This window comes from Oncorhynchus mykiss, chromosome 21, assembly GCF_013265735.2.
Source record: "Oncorhynchus mykiss isolate Arlee chromosome 21, USDA_OmykA_1.1, whole genome shotgun sequence".
Lineage (NCBI taxonomy): Eukaryota > Metazoa > Chordata > Actinopteri > Salmoniformes > Salmonidae > Oncorhynchus > Oncorhynchus mykiss.
Genome location: NC_048585.1, coordinates 46387493 through 46406544, shown reverse-complemented (window position 1 = coordinate 46406544; position 19052 = coordinate 46387493). Strand labels below are relative to the sequence as shown.

The 19052-nt window shown below is 42.9% G+C and overlaps 1 protein-coding gene across 1 annotated transcript in view; it reads left to right on the top strand.

Annotated features, from left to right (window-relative positions):
• The window catches only part of LOC110500599 (phospholipid-transporting ATPase ABCA1), a 223800-nt gene that overhangs the window by 174964 nt on the left and 29784 nt on the right, over positions 1-19052 (top strand). Inside the window, exons 35-38 of the mRNA XM_036956518.1 lie at positions 9662-9724; positions 11932-12038; positions 14156-14297; positions 15210-15344. Of these exons, the coding sequence (XP_036812413.1) occupies positions 9662-9724; positions 11932-12038; positions 14156-14297; positions 15210-15344 (447 nt within the window). The remainder of the gene's footprint in view (positions 1-9661; positions 9725-11931; positions 12039-14155; positions 14298-15209; positions 15345-19052) is intronic.

Genomic DNA, 19052 nt, shown 5'->3' with positions numbered 1-19052 from the left:
TACATTACCACCGTTTATTACCACACTCATGGTAGCAACATCACCTTACAAGATTATATTCATTAATGCATGCAGCAGCAAAACATTGCGCAACGGAAACAAGCGTTTCTTATTGGACAAGATCAGGTAGTCCCTCTGGGTTTCAGCCTGTGTGCTTCTGTTTCATTCCTAGTGAATATAACCCAGGTCCTCAATCCTCAAGGGCTAGGGTCTGTTGAACTTTACAAACCTTCAGGTAGAAATCTATAGAACAAATATGATTTCCCTTCACGTAGCATTGGACATCATGGCAGCTCTATTCATTACATTTCTATTTGCAACAATCTGAAGTTCTTAACGTTTCACCTCACTGAATGCGCCCCGGCTGTTTCTATTGGATTCCTCCTCCCTCAACGTTGATACTGTGATGTCACTTATCGGTCACAGTATGCCTCTTGCCTGGTTCCCCATATTGAAATAAATCTAGTCGTTCCACAAAAAGAGTGCATTTTGCGTCCCTTTTGGTATTTTAGGTAGAAATTGTGCACTAATATTTAAATTTAAAAGCATGTTATATTAAATTAAGTGCCCTATAATATAGACCACATGGAGAATTCAATCAAAATATTTTTTTATATGAATAAAGGCTTGCTAAAGTTTCTAAATTCTTAATTTTGCCATGTCCCTTCGTCAACCCTGTGTCACTTCTAGGAAGAGTTCAACCCACTAAACCAAAAAAAATTCACCACCATTGTAAAGCCCTAGTTATTTTGTTGCTTTGACAAAGTCATTTCTGAAGACTATTATGGCTCTACTCTTTTTGGCTGTTTTCTGGTGTTTTGTGGTGGATGACTGAGCTGGTTGAGTAAATTACGTCAAACCTGTTACCCATATATAGACAGCCTAGAAATGGTTAGCAAGTTTTTTTTTGTGAAGCTTGCATTCGCTTGCACATCCCTATTGCACACGATAAGCTTCCATTCCCTCTGTCACGAGGGGATGTATGCCAGATTTAAGATGTTACTTTATTTGGCACTTACTGTAGTCATTTACCATAATATTTTTCAAATGTAACTTTTTGAGATGGGAAAATCAGGTTACACTACTCAAAAGGCAACAAATTGGTGGAAAGACCCATTTGCTGATTAGATTACAAGGCAAGGATGAAAGTGAGCGGACATACGCTGTGTCACAAATAGCACCCTATTCCCTAGGTAGTGCACTACATTTTATCAAATCGCTTTTGACCAAATCGTCTCAGATCTGCTAATAAGTCTTTAATTGAATGTTACTGAATCTTTTGACAGGATGGGCTCCTTCCATCTAGGTTGTTAAAGAGAGAGATTTCTGAAAATGTGCCACTGTCCATATGTGTGGGATTTGAACATGACTCCTCTTCAAATCAGGGCTGAGTTAAGAACACACCAGCTGTTAGTCCCTGGTGACTTCTTAAATATGTCATCCAGGTCTCAGAGAGTCGGAAGGCTGGCGAGGTGTCACTCCACAATGTATTTAGTATTTATTAGGACTCCTGATTAGCTTCTGCCGAGAAAGCAGCAAATCTTCCTGGCGTGCAAACAGGAAACAGCACAACAAATAAAATGCATAATATACATAAATATACATACATAGCACTACATTTACATTACAATTGATCCATCCAGAGCGACCAACAGCTAGTGCATTCGTCTTAAGTTAGCCAGGCGAGACAACCATATATCACTGTCATATCCCACCCACGTATCACATACATAACACACTGTAAAATACAGTACAAAATACTGAAAATGGTCTGTGTCTCTCTCGCTGTAGGGAGAAGTGTGCAAAAAAGGGAAGGGTTTGATTTTCTGCGAGGCAACACCAATGAGGTCTCTCTCGTCGGGCTTAGCGGCACAGCTCAACACACTTCCCCCTCCCCCCCGCCTCGCAGGTTTGGGAAGTGAGTATGCGAGTGGTGCTTGGTATGCTACAGTAGGTAATGGGCACCGCTTAATCACCGCCCAGATTAACACCCTGGCTAAGACCAGATGTTTCTTCCACGAGCCCGTAATGGCAAGAAGCATGGCCAAGGCAACAGCCCTTCGTCGACATCTGTTCAAACTTGACGTCTCTTCAAACCCTCCCCCGCCATCTCTCGCAATCGCTCGCGCACTCCATCTTTCCCCCTCTCAATCTATCACGGACACACTCACCTACACTCACAAGGTAATTAACGCTCAAGCTTTGAATAAAACAGTTGGGACGGATAATGCATTGCCGCCCACAGCACACAAGGTGGGAACAGGAGTTACTTTATAAGGTCTTCTTGACTCACACTTTGCTCGTCTTCTCTGACTTTTCATAGCTGACTTTCACATTCTGTAACCTGTGATAAATTATCTTAGAGCGATGTATGGTAACCTTCCTTTATTTCGTCCCTTGTCAGCCAAGAAGTGATGAGCATCACAAGAGCACAGTGCAGTAATCTTTCTATCATGTTTCAATTATAGACACATCTGTTTTGTTGTCATGCATCTCTTCGCTACTGTAGTACAGACAGTGACACTGAAACATGCAGAGAAAGACATACACAACAACAAGACTCTTCAAGGTGCCTCAACATTTGATTTGATTTACGTTGGAGGGGATACATGGCGCCCAAAAGCATTGGCACAGAAGGCATCGAAGCGCTTCCAGTGGGCTCCCATCACCTCCCATCACAGCTGGTGCAATCCGGCCGTAGAGCAGAGATAACGAATTGATCAATGAGCGCGCCACCTCGACCGCTGCACCGCCTCGGTCTCGCCATAAATCTGAACATGTCTCTCTCGCGATTGACAGCCCATCAATCATCTGTCAGCTGCCTCCTCCTCCTCTTCCTTCACTCAGGAAGAAGCATTTACCACCCAAGAACGACTGTTGAGGCCTCATAGGTTAGCATTTAACCTCAGGGTTAGCGGTTACCGTGGCGGCATTATTGATGGGGTCCGTTTTGACGGCGCGTCCGCCAGTTAGCATTTGTACGCCCGAGCTGTCACTGTGACCTTCCAGTCACTCAGAAACGCAGAAAGAAACTTTTTTATGACAGCTGTTTGATGTTATAGGAGTCATGTGAGTACGGTGTCCATACAAATGTAGGATCTTAATTTGTGGGTTATTTTGCTGCTTATTTTGCTGAAAATTTGCAGTGTATTTGAGATTTTAAAATGCTTCTAAATTTTGTTATTTCCAATTTGAAATTTCAGACTTGATTTGCCCTAACACATTTATCAACCCCTCCAAATATGCTCATTTATTATAATCCACATAATAATTCACACTTCCTGTTGCGGCAGGATTATTTTCCTGCTGTAGAAAACTGGCTCAAATTATGATCCTACATCTGTATTAGGACGTGTGAGTTCTGAGCGGTGAGGCTCAATGCTTGGGAGATACATACTGTAAGACCCTAGCATCATTTTGATTTTACCGCTGATAGAATACTGATTGTGAAAGGGATATTTCATCCAAATTACACAATTATATAATGGTTTCCTTATCCTGATAGCAGTAAATGGACAAGAATTAGAGCGTTGGACTAGTAACCGAAAGGTTGCAAGATCAAATCCCCGAGCTGACAAGGAAAAAATCTGTTGTTCTGCCCTTGAACAAGGCAGTTAACCCACTGTTCCTAGGCTGTCATTGAAAATAAGAATTTGTTATTAACTGACTTGCCTAGTTAAATAAAGGTAAAAAAAATAAGTAAATAAATTGACAATCCATGCTTTTGGTTTCAGTTCCCTGGCACTGTTTTCAAATGCTTACATTTGACCATTTGTGGCTCAAATCCCATCCAAGTCATGGTACTGATATTGTCATTTTTCATGCATCATATCCAAATCTTTCACAAAGTCACTGAAAGATGATTGGAACTTCTGTACTGTCATGACGTTGGCCTGGGGGATAGATTTATGACAGTCATAAATACCTCTTCCCCCCTTTTTCCTCTCTCTAACCTACTGATGTTATATTTAAAAAAAAACTTGGTTAACATAGAGATTCTGGGAACATCAGTAGGTGGGGGGAAAAACTATATTCTGGTAATCCGAACAATTGAACATATGCGGTGGTACTTAATGAATATGATGTTAGTTCGGTTGTCATCTGAGACATTCTCATCAATGATAAGATGACATAAACTCTACAGTGTAAAGTCTACACAGAGTTATAGGATTCACATGGAATTGTTGTTCAATTTAAATGTTTGAATATAAAATTATTTGTGATGGGATGAAATGTGAATTTAGCTTCTAAAATGTAAGATGTGGGATTTCATAAGATATTGCTGCTCACTCAGCCCGCCCACGTGAAGAGACAGAGGTTGTAAACTATGAAACACACCCCTTTTCTTCCTTCCTATATAAAGCCTTGACGACAACACAACTTCCTGTTCCGAGGATATGAGGATGACGGTCCTATGTCAGAATGGTTCAGATAATAACTACAGAACGAAGCCAACATCAGCATGAGCTTTGGTTGCGAATGGTATGAACTTTTGAACTCTTATTCACTACAGAAGTGATACCTCCTAGCCGTTGAGTTAGCAACAGCAGCTGCAAACAAAGGTTAGGAAGGAACAGAGAGAGTATCCCGTCTATCACACAACAATGTTACTACAACGTATCCAATTGACAACCTGAGACATTCTTCAAAGGACAACACGGCCTTCCAGCTACCACCAACCTACTGAAACACAGCTCAGAATAAATCTTTATTGCATTTTCCTTTTCCAAATGGCCGGTAATTTAAAATGCATAAGATACTGTATTTACGATAGCACAGCTTTTTCCCTTTGTTCCTCAGTCGCCGCTCTTTCACTCAACCCAGCCCCCTTTCCTATGTGTTACAAGCTTTCATATCTGTTCCGCCTGCTAGAGCCGTTTTCCTTTATGACGTAATTTGTAATCAAGTTATGATTAATTGTGTGTATGTGTGATTAGTTAGGTATTTAGTAAATAAATAATTAAACCCAATTTTGTATTGCTGATTCAAATTGTTAGCCAGGGTTCTTACAGATAAAATAATTTACAACTTTCAGATGAGACTGAATTAAGACGGTAATTGATATTGACAACTATTGATGTAAAATATTCCTAGGTCTTTAAGAGTTTATTCGGAAGATAATAGCTCTATAAATATTATTTTGTGGTGCCCGACTCTCTAGTTAATTACATTTACATGATTACCTTAATCAGGGGATATTAATTACAGAGAAATTATTTTATAGAATAGCAAGTCATATCACATAATCCGGCATAGCCAAAGACACGACAGTACCATGACATAGATTTCTGTCATTTTGTCATTTGGGTTAACTATCGCTTTAATAAAATATTGATGTGATTGTTGTTTCTGTAAATGTTGTCATTTGTTTGACATTTTCTGTGTTTACTGTAAAGTACTATGGATCTGAAGTACTATGGAACAGCATGTTAATACAAGAGCAGCCCAAAGGAACCATTTCACAAATCAAAGTTTGTCAGATGTTTTCAGGTCTCAAAAGTAGACTAGTGTTGATCAGTGGGATGTGGTTTCATTTTTGTGATTCCAGCTGTTTGGGGCAGTAGAGACAGATGCCTTGCTCTCTCTCTCTCTAAACCGTGTGTATGTGTGTGTGTGTGCACGCAAAAGTGTGTGTGCGCGTTTGTGTATGAGAAGGTGTGTGTGGGTCATCGACCGTTGTCTCCTCCGGTTAACCGCCACCCCCTTGCCGCCACCATGACAGCCATTATAGCTTTCGGGGCACGAGGGAATTATCCGCTAATTGCCTCTGTTAGGATAGGAACTTTACTTCTTCCGCCCGTCTCTACTAGCGTTGTAGAAGAGCTGTGGCGCAGCATGCTATCACCAAAGTAACTTGCAAATCTTGGGGAGTAGCATGTCCAAGTCCCAAGTCCCCAATAATAGCGGATGCCCCCCAGGCTTTTAAGCAAACATGCTTCACATTTGACACACTATCGTGGCAATAAGACATTGTTTTTTTGTCAAGGTTGAACTGGCATCACTGGGGCTCTCTTGTTCTCAAGGTTGCATTGTTTGCGTCTCAAATGGCACACTATTCCCTGTAGTGCCGGTCAAAGGTAGTGCACTATAAAGGGAATAGGGTGCCATTTTGGACGTATCTTTAGAAATGAGTGGGAAGGGTCGGCTACTACAGTACAATTAAAACGGATGCCTAATCATTTCTTAATGATTAATCATTTACCAAGTGTTTCACTGCACCAAAAGGTTGTAACTTAATTTCTGCTCTATTAGTACTGCTCCGAATAGACAAGCTGACCAGGAAGAGAAAACATTGCTGTAAGTAGGTATTTCATGGCCTAATATTCATTCACCTTCATGAGACTTGAAGTACCTTCTCACAAACATAAATGGAATTGTGTCTCATGACTTCAGAGAGAAGGCTTCTACATGCGTTGAACATACCGTGGCCTGCACTCAGTCGTATGCTAATTTCAATGCAGTAATGACCTGGAAGTGAACATTAAACTTACATTTACTCATCATGTCCATTTTACTACTAACTCATAGCAAATGCATTACATGGATAGGAAACGGCTGGCCAGGGAAAATCTAGAGACACACAGATACAGTAGATGGATGGACAGACAGGCAAGCAGGCAGACAGACATACAGATAAACAGACCATAGTGATGTCATTACAGTATGCCCCATGGCGCTCTCCCCAAGGATTGTATGATTCAGACCTGAGAACAGGTGGGCAGAAATACAGCTGGCACAATTATCCTGAAATATTCCCCAAAGGAGAGGAGGGATGTGTCAGTCCTTCCTGTCAAGGTCTGAATGAGATCTAAATTGCCAGACCTGACAAGAACCTTGTTGAGACTTGTTTATTTTTTCCTACAAGTTGCCTTTGAAACCACTTCAAACTCTGTCTTTGTGGTTGCGCGGTGGAACTTCTGCTCGATGAGCTAAGTGCTTAATTTAGTCAACCATTTGTTATTTGTGTACTCCCGGAACCCATTTTGCTTCTCTAAGTGTCGGTTTGTTTTGCCGCTACTCGCAACAGCAGCGCCGATGATGCCGACTTGAGAATTTATACTTGCCGGAGGAAGGTGATTAGCCTGCTTGGGCCTCACCTCTGGCAGGTGATATTTGATATTTGCTCGGGAAGAAGATGAAAAAACTGTGTTAAATGCAAATTCAAATATCACACAGAGAGTTAATTTGCAGGCTAGGAGCGGTGAGACTCCAGACACCTTCTTATCTGCAGTTTGCTACAAGATCTAGGCGGGAGCCGAATCCTACACAGAATACCAAACTGTTTTACTCTCTGTACAAACTGTCGATTGATTACTGAGCCCCAGCCTCAGTCTCAGACATGCCTATATGCCCAACAATTAAGTATAGTGCTGTTATTTCACCCCTTTGTCCATTGTCTTATGTTATGTGCATTAAAGAGACATCCCACCCCTTTCAACATCAAATTCGTCATCTCCAGCACCACCCCAACATCGACATACAGTATGTGAAATCAACGGTTTTCTATGTTTTGTAAAAGATAAAAGACGATAAGTGCATCTGACCCTGCTGGTCATCTATGAACATTTGAACACCTTGGCCATGTTCTGTCTCCAATTGGCACAGCCAGAAGAGGACTGGCCGGCCCTCATAGCCTGGTTCCTCTCTAGGTTTCTTCCTAGGTTTCCGGCCTTTCTATGGAGTTTTTCCTAGCCACCGTGCTTCTAGACCTGCATTGCTTGCTGTTTGGGGTTTTAGGCTGGGTTTCTGTACAGCACTTTGTGACATCAGCTGATGTAAGAAGGGCTTTATAAATGCATTTGATTGATTGATTGTTTCTTATGACATCATCCTGAGACACTGATGGCATCATCTGGTGTGCATGACCTGGTTGCGTTCGGGGCGAGAGCATGTTGAAATAAAATGGACTGGATGACATGATAGGTGGTGCTCAGGAAATACTACGCTGATCAAAAATATAAACGCAACGTGCATCAATTTAAAATATTTTACAGTTCATAAGAAAATAAGTCAATTAAAATCCATTCATTAGGCCCTAATCTATGGATTTCACATGACTGGGATTACAGATATGCATCTGTGGAAGAATGGCACGACAATGGGCCTCAAGATCTCGTCACGGTATCTCAGTGCATTCAAATTGTCATTGATAAAAATGCAATTGTGTTCGTTGTCCGTAGCTTATAACTGCCCATACCATAACCCCACCACCACGGGGAACTCTGTTCACAATTTTCACATCAGCAAACTGCTCGCCCACACGATGCCATACACACAGTCTGCCATCTTCCCAGCACAGTTGAAACCGGGATTTGTGAAATAGGTTACGAACTGTAGTCAGGTCAAGGCCTTAGTGAGGACGACGAGCACGCAGATGAGCTTCCCTCAGAAGGTTTCTGACAGTTTCTGCAGAAATTCTTTAGGTTGTGCAAACTCACAGTGTCATCAGCTGTCCCGTTGGCTGGTCTCAGACATTCCCACAGGTGAAGAAGCTAGATGTGGAGATCCTTGGCTGGTATGGTTACACGTGGTCTACGGTTGTGAGGCTGGTTGGACGGTTGGAGGTACTGCCCAATTCATTACAATGATGTTAGAGGAGGCTAATGGTAGAGAAATTAACATTCAATTCTCTGGCAATAGCTCTTGTGGACATTCCTCCAGTCAGCAGGCCTGTGCACGCTCCCTCAAGACGTGAGACATCTGTGGCATTGTGTTGTGTAACAAAACTGCACATTTTAGAGTGGCCTTTTATTGTCCCCAGCACAAGGTGCACCTGTGTAATGATCATGATGTTTAATCAGCTTCTTGATATGCCACACATGTCAGGTGGAAGGATAATCTTGGCAAAGGAGAAATGCTCACTAACAAGGATGTAATCAAATTTGTGTACAACTGTAACGAATTTCCTCCTCTTCATCTGAGGAGGAGTAAGGATCAGACCAAAGCGCGGCGTGGTAAGTGTTCATGATGATTTTAATTAAAGAAAGCACTGAACACTGAATCAAAACAATGACGTGAATTTACAAAACCGAAACAGTACTGTGTGGCCCAAACACTCACACGGAAACAAACACCCACAAACCAAAAGTGAAACCCAGGCTACCTAAGTATGATTCTCAATCAGAGACAACTAACGACACCTGCCTCTGATTGAGAACCATACTAGGCCGAACACAAAAACCAACCTAGAAAAACAAACAGACTGCCCACCCCAACTCACGCGCTGACCATACTAAAACAAAGAATAAAATAACAGAACTATGGTCAGAACGTGACAACAACATTTGCGAGAAATAAGCTTTTTCTGCATGTGGAACATTTATGGGATTTTTTATTTCAGCTCATGAAACATGGGACCAACACTTTGCATGTTGCGTTTATATTTTTGTTCATTATAGTTGATGAGCGTTGCATGTGTTCTGTATTCATATATTTGTATATACAGTATGATGTAATATACTGAAGTCCACAAACTGACTGAACAGCAGACATACTATAGTAGTGCATTGCTTGGGCTCTGGTCTAAAGTATAGTGCACTGCTAAGGGTGCCATTTGGAACGCACACCAGTTTATATAACATTATTGCATCCGTGTCGAGAGTTCCTTGTATCCCTCCCTCCCTCCCTCCCTCTGATTAATTATCATGTCTGTTCCTTGCAGGTGTACTCAGGGAAGAACATTCCTGCTGTGGACAGGGTGTGTTTGGGTGTTCCAGCCGCAGAGGTGAGCCACACGCAAAAACACACACTCTCTCAAAAAACAAAACAAGGAAACACATGCACTCAAACTAAAAATAATATCCATGTCTATGTACACAGGGCAGCAGCCTCTGAGTTGCAGGGATGAGTAACCGGGTGGAAGCCGGCTAGTGACAGTGACTAAGTTTAGGACAGGGTACTGTGTGGAGTTCGGCTAGTGATGGCTATTTAACAGTCTGATGGCCTTGAGATAGAAGCTGTTTTTTAGTCTCTCGGTCCCATCTTTGATGCACCTGTACTGACCTCGCCTTCTGGATGGTAGCGGGTTGAACAGGCAGTGGCTCGCTCGGGTGGTTGATGTCCTTGATGATCTTTTTGGCCTTCCTGTGACATCGGGTGCTGTAGGTGTCCTAGAGGGCAGGCAGTGTGCCCCTGGTGATGCGTTGGGCAGACCGCACCACCCTCTGTAGAGCCCTGTGGTTGTGGGCGGTGCAGTTGCCGTACCAGGCGGTGATGCAGCGTGACAGGATGCTCTCAATGGTGCTTCTGAAAATTTTGGGGCCAAGCCAAATTTCTTCTGCCTCCTGAGGTTGAAAAGGCGCTGTTTCTCCTTCACCATACTGTCTGTGTGGGTGGACCATTTCAGATTGTCGGTGATGTACATTACCAGTCAAAAGTTTGGACACACCTACTCATTTCAGGGTTTTTCTTTATTTTTACTATTTTCTACATTTTAGAATAATGAACAATGGTGGACATCTTGAAGCAAGAGGGGACAGCAGACTGGGATAGTAAGAGATGGAATATGTCCGTAACACTCCAGTCAGCTGGTCTGCACATGCTCTGAGGACGCGGCTAGGGATGCCGTCTGGTCCGGCAGCCTTGCGAGGGTGAACACACTTACATTTTTTACTCACATCGGCCACAAAGAACGAGAGCCAGTCCTCAGGAGCGGGCCGCGTCGGTGGCAATGTGTTATCTTAAAAACAGGCAAAGAAGATGTTTAGCTTGTCCGGGAGCAAGACGTCAGTGTCCGGCAAAAAACATTATGGGCTAATAATGTAAGAAATAACACAAAATATATATATATACTGCAAAGTTGCTTAGGAGCTAGAATTTGAAATTCCATGTCTGTCTGCGCCATCTTCCCATCTATCTCTACTCTCTCTCATCTCTCGCTCACACACACAGTCATACACACACAAACACACACACACAAACACACACACACACACACCATCACACTCACATCCCAGAACTCTTTGATTTCAACACAATTTCCATCGCTGACACGTACACGCATGGCGTGGTGTTCCATATTCTCCTCACCCTGTTTACCCAAAAACGTAATGTAAATGCCAGCAGAGTATAGTGAGTCAGACCAGAGCGCACCGCGGACCCCACACTGTGTTTCATGCATTATTTACAACCGAGCTTAGCCTTACCGCCGCACATTCACAAGACGGGGTCGCAAACAAGAATGGATCAATGAATGACAAAAATCTAATATTTGCTCCGTGGGTTGCTTGGATAGGTGACCTGACCAGCAGGTCTGTTGTCTGACCAAGTGCCCTGAAGGAGGAAGTGGAGGAAGTGGAAGTATCAGCTCTGTCAGATCGGAGGAGGAGGAGTAGTACATCGGTGGTTAGGGAATAGTGTTCAGAATGCTGTGGGGTGGGAGGGAGGTTCAGGGGAGGGAGGTTCAGGGGAGAAGGGTGTGTGTGTTTGCGTATTTAGAATTTTGTGTGTTTCATGTGTGGACAGTTTGAGTTGTGTTTCTAATGTAAGACACTAAATGTTGCCACTGTGTTATTATGTACATAGATGCCTGTCAATTAGTTGTGCTTCTATGTGTGGATAGCTAAGATAATATTGACACAGTGACGCAAAGTATACTTCTAACAACACACAGTTCCTACAACACAAACAATAACATTTTCTCAATTAAGTCAACAGTTTCAAAAGGTCTGTACCAATCATGCATGTTGAATGACCCAGTCCATTTATTGAGTCGAATAAGTATGCTGTACTTGGCCATCAATTACTCCCACAGAGTCAGGAAAATGTTTCCCACTCCATTATCTACAACCAATGGCTTCACCTCAACAAAGTGTCAAGGCAGAGTAGAGCATCTTGATCTTGGCAATCTTTGTCTAATTGTCTACGGTATGTTAATGGTGTTCCACCTGTGTGTGTGTGTGTGTGTGTGTGTGTGTGTGTGTGTGTCAATAGTGCTTTGGACTGCTAGGGATTAACGGGGCAGGAAAAACAACCACCTTCAAGATGCTGACGGGGGACATCGCCGTCTCCGGAGGAGAGGCCTTCCTAAACAGATACAGGTGAGGAGGAGCTAACTGGCTGTTAGCACGCACATGGACACATGCACACACACATACTTGCCACCGGCTGCTACCCCAAGCTAGTCATCATAATTACCCACCCACGATGCTCCCTATAAGGGATAGAGCTCAGGGAGTTTTCTTCGCCTTCTTCTTTTTCGAAACCTATCCCAAATGGCACCCTATTTCCTGTATAGTGCACTACTTTTGACCAGAGCCCCATGGACCCTGTTTATGTCCTATGAGCCCTGTTCACTATGTAGGAAATAGGCTGCCACTTGGGATGAAGTCCTACTCGCTTTCTCAGCAACTTTTGCTCTCACTCACTTTGGGTTTTGCCATCCCCCTCTCTCGCTCTCTCCCTCTCTTTCTCTCTCCCTCCCTCTCTCTCTCGCTCTCTTGTACATTCTGTTTTCTTGTCCGTTTGAACTCGTGTTCTCTCATGTCCCTTGTTCATTCTTTCAACGTGCTGTCTTGCACATTCCCCATTCTCTCTCTTCCACTCTCCATCTCCCACATATTTCATTCTGTTGCACACCCCCTCTCTTTCCCGCTCCGGCTCCCGCTCCCTCTCCCTCAATCCCACTCTTGTTTTCTTTCCCCTCCTGCCACACACACATTTTGAGAGAAACAACGTCTCCCTTTCCTCAGCTCCGAATCTAGAACTCATCTCTATGGAAACGATGTGAGGCAAACGGTGGATGAATACTAGTTTCTTGCAGTCTCCACTAGTTTGCATCGCCATAGTTGTGTTGACATACAGTAGTTATTCATTTATTAAAACTGGTAATTGACTTTGTGGTGAAGCAAAACACAGAGGGGCCTTGCCTTAACAAGACAATGTTAATGTTGATGAGTGTTGCCGGCAGTGATCAAAGGCAGTCTCTTGAACCTTCAAGGATAGAAAAACTGACAGAACGGGGAATAAATGACAGACGTATGCCCGCCCTCTGTTTGGATGAGAGAAGACTGAGAGGAGGATGAGAGAATGATTATCGGAGCCGCGGGAACAACAACTAGGAGGAAAATATAATTTCTCTCCAAATAAAAGAGTTTGTGTCGAACCCCCAAATCTCAAATTTGTTGATTGTCTGTTTACATTCCTAAAGCCTGCCACAAATAACCTCCATCCCGCGAGCGATTATTTCCTGCCAGCCCACTGCTGGGTAGAGCTTGGTAGAGCTCGTTTTTCCATTTCCCCTCACAACATCAATATTGTCACGCAGTATATTGTGTAAGGCAGATTAACGAAAACCGTCTGTAGACAGCGGGAAGCAGTTTAGATGTTTTTCCACTACCTTCAGACTGCAGATGACATGCAAAGATATGCCCCAAAGCGCCGTTCATTTTGCATGACAGATATTGTTTGTGAAAAAGTCACCTGGGACTAAGACTACGTAATGCAAATTGAACTGCTATGTTGTTCCTCATGTTTGGCTCCATGTAGAAAGCGGAGAGTTTTTCTTTTTCTTAACCAAGTTGTAATATTTATTCTGGTAATAGAACAACTTGCTTCATGAGGGCCTTTCGCCATGAGGACATTTTCTTTTCACCCAGCCTTTGTGAGATACAATACATGGAGTTATACTTATTGTACTTCCCGAGTGGCACAGCAGTCTAAGGCTAGAGGCGTCATTACAGACCATGGTTCGATTCCAGGATGTATCTCAACCGGCCGTGATTGGGAGTCCCATAGGGCAACACACAATTGCCGCAGCGTCGTCCGGGTTAGGGTTTGGCCGGGGTAGGTCACCATTGTAAATTATAATTTGTTCTTAACTGACTTTCCTAGTTAAATAAAGGTTAAATAAAATAACAAATAAATAAAAAGAATGTTCTCTCTTTTAAATGAAGGTATCGCCCAGGTGCTGAGTTTTTGAATAGTCGAACTGTTTGAAACAGTTAGTAGATGTAATACTGTGCTGCACATACCAATTGTATAGGGATGGTGATGTTGAAGATGATGAAGATGCCACATGATTTGGATCGCTTATTATCATCATCATCAACATAATGAAGATCATGATGCTGTTTTTGTTGTTGTTGATGATTTTGACGATCTTGATCATGTGGCATTATGTGTCTTCATACAAGTTCTGTGGTGATGTTCCTCCCAGCGTACGGACAGAGATGAGGGACGTTCACCAGAACATGGGCTACTGCCCGCAGTTTGACGCCCTCAACGACCTTCTCACCGGACGAGAGCATCTGGAGTTCTACGCCAGACTACGAGGCGTACCGGAGAAGGAAGTCACCATGGTAACATTTCCCCTTGTCTGACCTAAATAATGTCATTTCCTGTTCCTGTATGACGCAACACCATTTGATTCCTAAGGTTATACCGTTGCCGTTATAGATGTTTCTTCCCCCCCATACAATACATGCACTTCCTTCCATAAAAGAGACATAGACAGCACACTGCACTTGGTCAAAGTAATAAATAACCTCTGAAGTGGAAGACATGTATAATACATAAGGTTCTGGTTTGAGAGGCTGGCCACGGCTAATGCCTTTACATTATTCACCAGCATGCCTAGCAGTGTGGCCGCCCCGCCACCCCCAGTTTCTCAATGGCCCCCTCAGCAACAACAACATAAAAAAACTCAGCTGGTCAGTTGCCTCAAACTCAGGCCCAGGCGCAGGCCTTTGATCTCACAGCAGCCCCACTTGGCCAAGGGACCCCGTTTCTCTGGTCTCTAGTTCGTCAGGTCCACTGAGCTGTGCTTTGTGGCAGCCATTTTGGCTCTAGGGAGAGCCCCGGGGAGCTGGTGTCATTTCCGCATCATTAGTCCACCAACATGTCAATATAGGGTAAATGAATGTCTGGATGGTTGAACTGGAAACCTGCCTGCACATTGGGGATACCTGGACAGGACAGGGATTGGGAAATCGCTAGGGGGATGAATACTGGATAAGTTCCTGCTGGTTAGTACAATTTTTGGGGTTGTGATGTGGCCCAGAAACCCTCAGTGCAGCATATCAGCCTTAAAAAGGGTCCTGTGGCGATGCCAACCACCATGCATGTCTCATTCCAGGGGAATGGAAGGGATGGGAGGGTGTGAGAGCAGAATGGCAGCACAAGACACCCCACACCAACATGGATTATTGGGTTACTGTCATAGAAATATATAATTAGTAATTATATTTATATGGTTTCTGTGTTGTTATTAGGTGGCAGAGTGGGGCATCCAGAAGCTTGGCCTGGTCAAATATTCCAACAAGGCAGCCGGTACCTACAGCGGAGGGAACAAACGCAAGCTCTCCACTGCCATGGCTCTGATTGGTTGTCCTCCTGTGGTATTCCTGGTAAAATGATAGCTGATTGGCTGAAAGGCCAAAAAACAGCCTTGTTATTGCCTTATGACAATGTTATTAACACCTACCAATGTATAGTGCATAGAGTTTGATGGAGGAGGAATAATGGTCTGGGGTTGCTTTTCATGGTTATTTAGTTCCAGTGAAGGGAAATCTTAACATTACAGCATAAATTACATTCTTGACAACTTTGTGGCAACAGTTTGGGGAAGGCCCTTTCCTGTTTCAGCATGACAATTTCCCTGTGCTCACAGCAAGGTCCATACAGAAATGGTTTGTCGAGATTGGTGCGGAAGAACTAGACTGGCCTGCACAGAGCCCTGACCTCAACCCAATTGAATACCTTTGGGATGAATTGGAAGGCCAACAGTGAGCCAGGCCTAATCGCCAAACATCAGTGCCCAACCTTACTAATATTCTTGTGGCTGAAAGGAAGCAAGTCCCCACAGCAATGTTCCAACATCTAGTGGAAAGACTTCCCAGAAGAGTAAAGGCTGTTATAGCACCAACTCCATATTCATGCCTATGATTTTGGAATGAGATGTTCGACAAGCAGGTGTCCACATGCTTTTGGTCATGCAGTGTATATTAGTTTATTTTAAGCAGTGATTAAATGTTCAGTGTGAGCAAAAGAATATCACCTTTTCAACTCCAAATTGCTTTTGCCAATTTGCCAAGACTAGAATTCCACTTTGTTTTAATTTTACAGCAAAGAGGAGATATAACAAATTAAAGGATGTAGGCTGTATTGGTATGCATGCATGACAAAAAAAAAAGAAATCCTGCCTCAAACTTACAAATGCTTATTGAATTTCCCTGAGGATTATATGTCAATTACTAGTAGATGAAAAAGGGGGCTATATTTCAGTCGGGTCGCCATCCGGTCACGTTTTAAATTAGTTTTTCAGAGTCCATCCGATCTCGTTTTAAAATGTAAAGCTAACATAACACTGTTTGCAGGATTAAAGCCTTATACTGGGATTTCTCGAGGAAAGAAAATGGCATAGAGAGGGTTGAACAAGTTTTATAATGGCATAGCCTCAATGGGAGGAACCAACTTGGGGACCTGACGAATCCTTTTAAAATCTTACTGATTTCATGAAAATAGAATCTCTCAAATATTGTACACACACACCTGATGAGGTGAATTAACATTTACTATTATTAGACTGAAGTATTAATTCATTCATTAATTCATTCAACCTGTCAGTCAGTCAGTTAGTCATTCAAGACATAGGAAATCATTCTGATCCCCTCACTAGCTGTAGTGTGCGTAGTGTTATATGCATGTACTCTGCATCATATAGCCTGCCTCCCTACACAATATCCCCTATTATAACACTGTGCCGATGCTAGTGTTCATTCAGTCAGATAGTTCACTTGCAGTTGTTTGGTGGGCCTGTCTCCTAACTTTGAGACTGAGGGATAATATAGTGTTAGAGTGAATTTCCATTTGTGTGGTAGGTAGTCTTGCTCGGATGCCTTAAAGCAACTTTGCACAGCGACAGAGTCGGCTTGGTGATGGAGATCCCTGGTGGGATTTCGGGGATTCTGGTGGTGAAGGGAGAGGGGTTGGAGCACAGGCAATGGGCTGCGTCCTGTCTCTCTCTAATCGTCCATGGACACACACGCCTGGGGAGAGAGAAATGGAATGGGGAATGTGTGTGTGTGTGTGTGTGCCGTGCAAGCGTGTGTCTGTGTGCACGCGTGCAAGCAAGTGCAAGCGTGTGTGTTGCATGACTGTGTGGGCATGTGTTTGTGGGGATTTACATGGCGTGTGTGTGTGATTATGTCTGTGTCTGTCAGAGAGATGTCCCCTGTGAATTTGTTTGGCCTGCTCTAAAAGTCCCTGATGCCATCGGCTCTCCTCATTTAGCTTCCTCAAATCCAAAGCTTCTTTATACTGTTTTGATTCCACTGGTTAGTGTTGGCAGCAGAAGCCTTTAAAACATTACGCTTTTATGTCTAAATGTAGACCTCTTCCAACTGGAAGGGACATGTCAGTGTAGTGTCAGGAGCATGATGCTGTGTGATGTCAAGGTTCGGGACAAAAAAAAGGATATGAGACCTTTGCTGGGCATATTCTGAGGGTATAAGGCCCAATCTGTAATTTTGACAGACTGACCATTCCATGACGAATCAATCGATAGCCTGACTTGTGAAATTGTTTTAAGATGGTCATACTATGGATCATTTGGCAATTTGATTTTGCATTTTTGGTCCCCTTTAGGTATGCCCCTAAAATATTGACAAAATGATTTGATAAAGTATTTAATTTTGCCTGTAGTCCAGAAAAACGCATTGAAAAAGAGTTTGTCCTATATCTTGGATAAATAAGAAAGCTCAGTAAATGTATATACATTTGAAGTCATAGGTTTACATACACCTTAGCCAAATACATTTAAACTCAGTTTTTCACAATTCCTGACATTAATCCTAGTAATAAAATCCCTGTCTTAGGTCAGTTAGGATCACCACTTTATTTTAAGAATGTGAAATGTCAGAATAATAGAAGAGATAATGATTTATTTCAGTTTTTATTACTTCCATCACATTCCCAGTGGGTCAGAAGTTTACATACACTCAATTATTATTTGGTACCATTGCCTTTATATTGTTTAACTTGGGTCAAACATTTAGGGTTGTCTTCCACAAGCTTCCCACAATAAGTTGGGTGAATTTTGGCCGATTCCTCCTGACAGAGCTGGTGAAACTGAGTCAGGTTTGAAGGCCTCCTTGTTCGCATGCTTTTTCAGTTCTGCCCACAAATGTTCTATAGGATTGAGGTCAGGGCTTTGTGATGGCCACTCCAATACCTTAACTTTGTTGTCCTTATGCGATTTTGCTACAGCTTTGGAAGTATGCTTGGGGTCATTGTCCATTTGGAAGACCCATTTGCGACCAAGCTGTAACTTCCTGACTGATGTCTTGAGATGTTGCTTCAATATATCCACATAATTGTCCTCCCTTATGATGCCATCTGTTTTGTGAAGTGCACCAGTCCCTCCTGCAGCAAAGCACCCCCACAACATGATGCTGCCACCCCCGTGCTTCACGGTTTGGGATGGTGTTCTTTGGCTTGCAAGCCTACCAAATCTTTCCTCCACACATAACAATGGTCATTATTGGCAAACAGTTATATTTTTCATTCATCCGACCAGAGGATATTTCTCCAAAAAGTACGATCTTGGTCCCCATGTGCAGTTGCAAACCGTATTCTGGCTTTTTTATGGCGGTTTTGGAGCAGTGGCTTCTTCCTTGCTCAGCGGCCTTTCAGGTTATGTCGATATAGGACTCGTTTTACTGTGGATATACAGTGCCTTGCGAAAGTATTCGGCCCCCTTGAACTTTGCGACCTTTTGCCACATTTCAGGCTTCAAACAAAAATATATAAAACTGTATTTTTTTGTGAAGAATCAACAACAAGTGGGACACAATCATGAAGTGGAACGACATTTATTGGATATTTCAAACTCAATCAAAAACTGAAAAATTGGGCGTGCAAAATTATTCAGCCCCTTTACTTTCAGTGCAGCAAACTCTCTCCAGAAGTTCAGTGAGGATCTCTGAATTATCCAATGTTGACCTAAATGACTAATGATGATAAATACAATCCACCTGTGTGTAATCAAGTCTCCGTATAAATGCACCTACACTCTGATAGTCTCAGAGGTCCGTTAAAAGTGCAGAGAGCATCAT